The sequence below is a fragment of the Oncorhynchus tshawytscha genome, linkage group LG08 (assembly GCF_018296145.1).
Source record: "Oncorhynchus tshawytscha isolate Ot180627B linkage group LG08, Otsh_v2.0, whole genome shotgun sequence".
In the NCBI taxonomy this organism is placed as follows: Eukaryota; Metazoa; Chordata; class Actinopteri; order Salmoniformes; family Salmonidae; genus Oncorhynchus; species Oncorhynchus tshawytscha.
In genome coordinates this window covers 59,098,647-59,106,645 of record NC_056436.1, presented here as the reverse complement: position 1 = coordinate 59,106,645, position 7,999 = coordinate 59,098,647, and the positions used below count along the sequence as shown (strand labels likewise).

The 7,999-nt window shown below is 48.5% G+C and overlaps 1 protein-coding gene across 3 annotated transcripts; it reads left to right on the top strand.

Moving 5' to 3' along the window:
• Positions 1-279: 279 nt before the first annotated feature.
• LOC112256237 (protocadherin-18) lies at positions 280-6,974 on the top strand. 3 transcript variants are annotated; one of them, XM_024429335.2, is made up of 4 exons: positions 280-3,185; positions 3,680-3,768; positions 4,064-4,179; positions 5,453-6,974. In XM_024429335.2, the coding sequence occupies exons 1-4, from the start codon at positions 687-689 to the stop codon at positions 6,406-6,408; spliced, it is 3,660 nt and encodes a 1,219-aa protein (XP_024285103.1). In that variant the 5' UTR covers positions 280-686; the 3' UTR covers positions 6,409-6,974. The 3 variants fall into 3 exon arrangements, with proteins under 3 accessions (XP_024285103.1, XP_024285101.1, XP_024285100.1); XM_024429333.1 differs by having other exon boundaries at positions 281-3,185; positions 3,713-3,768; positions 4,064-4,248; XM_024429332.1 differs by having other exon boundaries at positions 281-3,185; positions 4,064-4,248.
• Positions 6,975-7,999: the final 1,025 nt, after the last annotated feature.

Here is a 7,999-nt window from a genome sequence, read left to right as displayed (position 1 = left end):
GAGTGCCGAGGCAGCCTTGGGTCAATCTGGACGTGTTTAAAGTTCCCCCTGAATAATCCCCTTTACCTATTGTTGTGGCACACTTTAAAACTACATCTTTGGGTTGGTCCTCCCGGCTTCTGCAATCAATGGGCCCTCTGTGTCGTGAGTGGACATCCTGGACGCAGCGAAGGGGCAGCACTTGATTTAGGGAGGGGTGAAGAGGAGAGGGAGGAGGGGTGGGGGAATGTTTTTGTGTGAGCTGAGGAAAAAGACGCAGTTTGGGTGAGGGGCGGGCTATCAGGGCCAGTCTGTCTACGGAGACGAGACACAGACGGCAGGAGCGCGCGACAGAGCAGAGCGCACAGCAACACAAGCGGAGCTGCGCCTTTTCTCCTCGCTCAGATTTCCAGACACACACTCACACACAGAGACCGTGTAAGTGGATGTATGCAACAGATCCGTCTACGATAGCAAGAAAAAAATGCATTTGAGTTGGTGTTCTTTGTTGTAAAATCGAAGCTAAAAAGAAAACTGTGACCTGGTTCATCTTGGGTTCTCAAATCTCCATCTTTAAGTTGATTTGCGCGACTTTTCACCGACGGTGACTTATCGGTGGGATTTAACATGCCATACTTTTGAGAAAGCTTGTTTTTTTCCAGACCTTGCTCCTCTGTGGAACTGCAGCCCTAACCTGGGTGCTGAAGATGGGTGCCAAAATGAATACACCCAGAGGGAATATAGTATTTTCCACTGCGCTATTATTATTATTGGTTGGAATTATGCAGGACGTTTCTGGTAAGAATTTGAAATATAAAGTTTATGAAGAGCAAAAAGTGGGCACAGTGATTGCAAGGCTAAAGGAAGACGTGGCGGGTGTTCTTTCTAAATTACCGAGTTCAGTGTCCTTTCTGTTCCGTGCTATGCAGCGGGGGAGCACTCCGTTTCTGTCGGTTCGGGAGGAGGACGGTGAAATCACCATAGGGACCAAGATTGACCGGGAGAAGATTTGTGAAAAGAACCTCAACTGTTCCATCGAATTTGACGTTATCACTCTGCCTACTGAATACCTCCAGCTCTTCCACGTCGAGGTGGAAGTCTTGGACATTAACGATAACTCGCCACAGTTCTCTCGTGCCATCATACCCATTGAGATCTCCGAGAGCGCATCTGTGGGAAACCGGATCCAGCTGGACAGCGCCACGGACCCAGACGTGGGAGATAACTCCCTTTACTCTTATTCCCTGACACCGAATCACTTTTTCAAAATCGACATTAGGACCAGAAACGATGGTGCCAAATACGCAGAGCTTGTTGTGGTGAGAGAGCTGGACAGGGAGGTGCAGTCCAACTACCAGTTGCAGCTAACGGCCTCGGACAATGGAGTCCCCCCGAAGTCCGGCTCCACTTTGCTCAAGATAAGCATCTCGGACTCTAATGACAACAGTCCGGCTTTTGACGAGCAGGCTTACGTTATTAATCTCATGGAAAACTCACCACTAGGGACTCTACTGATTGATTTAAACGCCACAGATCCGGATGAGGGCACAAACGGTAGAATAGTTTACTCTTTCAGCAGTCATGTCTCTCCCAAAATACTGGAGACGTTTAAAATTAACCCTGAAAATGGTCAAATCACTTTGATTAAAAAAGTGGACTATGAATCTACGTCATCTTATGAGCTGGACATTCAGGCACAGGATCTGGGTCCCAACTCCATCCCTGGACTTTGTAAAATCGTAATCAAAGTGGTGGACGTGAACGACAACAAACCAGAGATCAACATTAACCTGATGACTCCTGGCAAGGAGGAGGTGGCCTACATCTCGGAGGGCGCGCCAGTGGACACCTTTATAGCACTGGTGCGTGTGGACGACAGTGACACGGGGCTCAACGGTGACGTGGTGTGCCGCCTGCACGGCCACGGTCACTTCCGGCTGCAGAAGACCTATGAGAAGAATTACATGATCCTGACCAACGTGTCTTTGGACAGAGAGAAGAGGTCAGAGTACAGTCTGACAGTCATAGCTGAGGACCGTGGCTCTCCAAGCCTCTCCACAGTCAAACACTTCACTGTACAGGTGTTGGATGAAAACGATAACCCGCCTCGCTTTGAGAAGAGTCGCTACGAGGTCTTCAAGTCAGAGAACAACTCTCCAGGGGCCTACCTGATGACAGTGGTGGCGTCCGACCCTGACCTGGGCACTAACGGTCAGGTGACCTACACGGTGGTGGAAGCTCTGGTCCAGGGAAGCCCCATCTCCACCTACGTCACCATCGACCCGTCCAATGGCGCCATCTACGCTCTACGGAGCTTCGACCACGAGGACGTCAGCCGCATCGCCTTCACCGTCCAGGCCCGTGATGGAGGGAACCCCGCCCTCTCCTCCAATGCCACCGTCCTCCTGACCGTGCTCGACGATAATGACAATCCGCCCACCATCCAGTCCCCACCCCTACGGAACCACACCGCGGATCTACCTCTCTGGAGACACGCCTCCGCTGGTCAGCTGGTCACCATCATTAAGGCCACCGACCGCGACACCGGTGCCAATGGCGAGCTGAGCTGCTCCATCGTCGGGGGCAACGAGGAGGGCCTGTTTGTGATGGACGCGCGGCGATGCGAGCTGCGGACCAATGGCAGTCTGGAAGGGGTTCCCAAGGACGTGCTGGAGATCAGGGTGGAGGTGCAGGACAGGGGCACCACTCGCCTGTCCACGGGGGCCCTGCTCCGCCTTTCCCTTCAGGAGAATATGGACATCCTGCCCCCAGGCCTCCCCACGGGCCCAAGCCATCCAACACTGGACCTCTCCCTCATCATCATCATCTCCCTGGGGGCCGTGTGTGCCCTGCTGCTAGTGGTCATGGTGATGTTCACCACGGCACGCTGTAACAGGGAGAAGAAGGACCCACGCAACTCGTACAACTGCAGGGTGGCAGAGAACACGTACCAAAACCACCCGAAGAAGCCCTCTAGGCAGATCCACAAGGGAGACATCACCCTGGTTCCCACCGTCAACGGCACCCTGCCCGTACGGGCACACCCACGCTCACCTTCTGCTTCGCCTGCCCCAGAGAGGGGCACCATGGGCAGCCGGCAGAGCCAACACAGCCGCCAGTCGCTTAACAGCCTAGTCACCATCTCCTCCAATCACGTCGCAGAGAACTTTGCTCTGGAACTGGCCCACGCCACGCCCCCTGTCGAGGTAAGAAGAGAGAGAGAAAGAGAGAGAGAGAGAGAGGGTTTAATTTCATACCCTAAGTCCTTAGTGATGTATTACTAGATGGTTATATGAATATGTTATCTGCTAATGGTAGTCTTTGAATCTCTTAAATGCCTTTGGAATAAAATAGACTACCATCAACTATGGATCTATAGAATAAAAAATGACTGAGTTTAAGCTTTGCCTCATATTATGGTGATATAGAAATGTAATGATGTTTATAATTAGGATATTTGCGTTATATATTTTCTAATTGTGTGCCCCACGTTGTGTTGTGTTCAGTAAGCCGTCCCTTATTTCCCATGATCATCTCATGTTTTATAGCCCATCATAACAACCTTCATCCAGATCATGTGTCCTTATGCCTGTCTGCTCCCATCAGTGTTCATTCATTTCCCCTTTTCATTTTCCCCTTTTTTTTCACTTTCCTTTCTTTTTTCTTTCTTTTTCCCCCCTTTTTTTTGTTTGGATTGTAGCAAGTCTCACAGCTTCTGTCCATGCTCCATCAGGGCCAGTACCAGCCAAGACCCAGTTTCCGTGGCAACAAATACACTAGGAGCTACAGGTACCTACATCTTAAAATAAACAGGGCCGGAGGGAATCAGAATGTATGTGTTTAAGAATGTGTGCATAACTCAGTAAGGCTCTAAGGCATATCCTACAATGCTTTACATATTCCTATAAAGCTTGTGGTGCTATTCCCTCTTATGCCTATATGTGCCTTGTTCTATTTTAGGACTTAATAATTGTATACAAAAACCTCCACTGCACTTAGTTTTGATACATGCATAAGCCTTGAACCATCCTCCAATGTGGTTTTCTATGAAAGTTCAACCATCATTTCTTCTCGCCGCCTCCAGGTATGCTCTAAATGACATGGATAAGTTTAGTCTGAAGGACAGTGGTCGTGGTGACAGCGACGCTGGGGACAGTGACTACGAGGCAGGGAGAGAGTCTCCCATCGACAGGCTCCTGGGTGAGGCCTTTATTGAGCTATACCCCCCTGACGGCCAACACAGACCCCATCCACAGCATCCGCATGCAGGTATACACCCCTCACCGCGTTTCAAACTCCTCACCCCATCACCACTCTCCACCGATCCAATATCAACTCCCTTCCTCTACATGTCCATTCTTTACTGACCTCTACCAACACACTGCATGCAGGTATACCATCCTCACCCCTTTCACAATATCACTCCTCTCACCCATCTTAGCCCTTGCCCCTACACTCCCCCATCACACCACCTCACCCCTCCCACTCTCAGTCACCCCTCATCCCCAACACCTGTGAGAGATTCACTCCCCAGCTGCTTATCAAGCATAGTGACTGGGTGGGACTGTGGATGGAGAAAATAGGGAGAATTATCACCTGTTTCTCTGGCGAGAAAAAAGCTCTCATCTCCTCCACAACACAATTATTTCAGAGTGCGATCAGCCAGCCAGGCAGGCAGGTAGAGAGGCAGGTTGGAGTGGTTTTATCGACAGCTTTGAAAGGCGTTTTTGGTAAATCAGTCCGGTTAATCTTTCATCAGCGGGGGAGCCAATCTGCTGCCTGCCTGCATGGCCGCTGCTTTTCTAATGTTCCCCAATGCACTCTTCCTTCATCAGCTCTAAGATGTATTACAAATGGTCCTTTTATGGTAATGTGAGCGTAATGAAGTCCCTGAATAGTATGAGTGAATAACCAGTGCTCTTTAATGAAGGCTTTAACTTGGCATATTTGATTTGTCTAATTTATTCTTCAGAGATTTTTCATTTGAAGATTTAATGTTGAATAGACGTGACATGAAAGGGTAAAATGCAGGCTTTTGAATGAGTAATAATAGCCATTGATCTGGCCTAGTGAATTGTCCCGACATGTTAATTGTATGTTATAGGTAGTACGCTCTCGCCCACAGAGTGCTGTGCAATCTAATTAGCTTAGATTTCAACCCATGTTTGAAACCCAGATCACACAACTGTGTTTAAAGATGAATGGATATCAAATGTTTGATGTTAAAAGACTGTATGAAAGACAACCTCTCATCTCCTCCCTTCAAAACCACTCCCCAATTCTATGCCTGCTCATCACCATCTCCCCACATCACAAGTCTATCAACAAAAGAACAGTAATACCCAGAACAATCTATGGTGTGTGTATGTTTAAATGCATGGCCACATGGGGCCCACCTTCTATGTATTTCATCTATGCAAGTGCCTTGTGAATGTATCCATGACCATGTCTCTCTTTCCCTCTCTCTCTGTAGCGATGAGACTGTGCACTGAGGAGTGTCGTGTCCTGGGTCATTCTGACCAGTGCTGGATGCCTCCCCTGCCCTCCCCAGCCTCCTCTGACTACCGCAGCAACCTCTTCATCCCAGGAGATGACCCCCGCCAGGCCAGAGACCCCGAGCAGCCCCCACAGTCTTCCGACCCCACCCACCCTCATGCCCAACGCAGCAACCAGAGCTTCTCCACCTTTGGCAAGGACAACCAGGAGGGGGCTGAGGAGGGAGAGGCGGAAGATGGGGGAGAGGATGGGGAGGACCTCTGTGGAACCACCTCCCTGCTGTCAGAGATGAGCAGCGTGTTCCAGAGGCTCCTCCCCCCGTCGCTGGACTCCTACGTCCAGGTCAGTGAGACCCAGAAGGGAGGTGCGAGTGTGGGGGGTGTAAGTATCCCAATGACGGGGTCACTGGACAGGAGGAGGAGTCACTTGCCAGGTAAGCCCAGTGCTGCAGCCCACCAGCAAGGTGTGGCAGCGTGGGCTGCCAACACCCATTTCCAAAATCCCGGATCTAGCATCGGGCCCTCAGGCCATCCACACCCCCAGAACGGCAGCTACCACACCCTCAAACCCAGCACCAAGCTCAGCCCCCAGAACAACCACAAGAACCAGGTCGTTGGGCACGGACAGCACGCCCCCACCCCCAAGAACAGCCCACTCCTCACTGCCCTGGTTAGCCCTACCCTGGTGGTACCCTCCCTGGCCCCTGCCCCCATCCCTGTCCCTGTCCCTGTCCCCCTCCCGGGGCCTTGCGGTAAGTGGCTCCCCGCCATGGAGGAGATCCCAGAGAACTTTGAGGAGGATGAGTTTGACTCAGTGCTGGGGCAGCTGGGACACCTGCAGGGGAAGAGGAGCGACAGCCGCCATGAGTTGATGGACGCCAGCGAGCTAGTGGCTGAGATCAACAAACTGTTACAGGACGTCCGGCAGAGCTAGACATTCTTAAATACCCTCCACTCTACACCTTTGAACTCTGACCTCCAACTTCCTGACTTCCTGTCAGGAGTCCTGCCATGTGTATGGAGGGGGAGCTGAGGAGTCTGGGTAGGAAAAAAGAAAAGAGAAACAAACTAAAGACATAGACCTGCAATTGTCATTAGAGTTGCATTTCTACCGTATTTGTGTTTTGTGAATGCTAAATATCCAAATAATGTTTGTATTTTCTGGTTTGGTACACAATGTACACAATGTGACTGTATTTATCTTTGTATTTTAAAAATACATTTGTATTCTTATATTTATTTAAAAATATGTATATAAACTTAATCAATCAGAATTATATTTTTATATATTGAATGCATGTTAAATGGGAGAAGAAAAAAAATCAAGATTTTGACATGCAACTGAAAATCTACATATTTAATAATGTCTTTTGTGAAATGTTTTTTATGTCACTATTATTATATGTATACGTGAATATATTCATTATTGGACACAAGTCTTTGTGGTGCATTGTGGGAACGTGTGAAGAAACACAAATAAAGTCGAAGACACAGAACTAATATGACTTTGTCTCTGTTTAATCGTTGACTAATGTTGCCATTGTATTAGAGGAAGGATGTCAGAGACAGATCTATTAACTACACTGAGAAAAAATAGAAACTCAACATGTAAAGTGTTGGTCCCATGTTTCATGAGCTGAAATCAAAAATCCCAGAAATTTTCCATACGCACAAAAAGCTTATTTCTCTCAAATTTTGTGCACACATTTGTTTACATCCCTGTTAGTGAGCGTTTTTCCTTACCCGAGATAATCTGTCCACCTAACAGGTATGGCATATCAAGAAGCTGATTAAACAGCATGATCATTACACAGGTGCCCCTTGTGCTGGGGACAATAAAAGGCCACTTGAAAATGTGCAGTTTTGTCACAAAACACAATAACTCAGACGTTACAAGTTTTGAGGGAGCGTGCAGTTGGCATGCTGACTGCAGAAATGTCCCCTAGAGCTGTTGCCAGAGAAATTATAATGCTCATTTCTTGTTTTAGAGAATTTGGCAGTACGTCCAATCAGCCTCACAACCACAGAACACTTGTAACTACGCCAGCCTAGGACCTCCACATCTGGCTTCTTCACCTGCGGGATCGTCTGAGTGGGAGAGTACTTTCATCTGTAATAATGCCATTTTGTGGGGGGAAACACTTTCTGATTGGCTGGGTGTGGCTCCCCAATGGGTGGGCTTGGCTGTCAAGTGGGTGGGCCTAAGCCCTCCAAGTCCCAGCCATGGCTGCACCCCTGCCTATTAATGAGAAATCCATAGATTAGGGACTAATTCATTCATTTCAATTGACTGATTTCCTCATATGAACTGTAACTTAGTAAAATCTTTGAAATTGTTGCATGTTGCATTTATATTTTTGTTCAGTATAAATGAAATGTTTCCATAGGAGGTTGAGAACCTCGTGTGTGTGTGTGTGTGTGTGTGTGTGTGTGTGTGTGTGTGTGTGTGTGTGTGAGAAAGAGAGAATTTATATTCCTACAAAGAGATGCTGATAGCACAATACTGTCTAGATTTGCTGGTCATG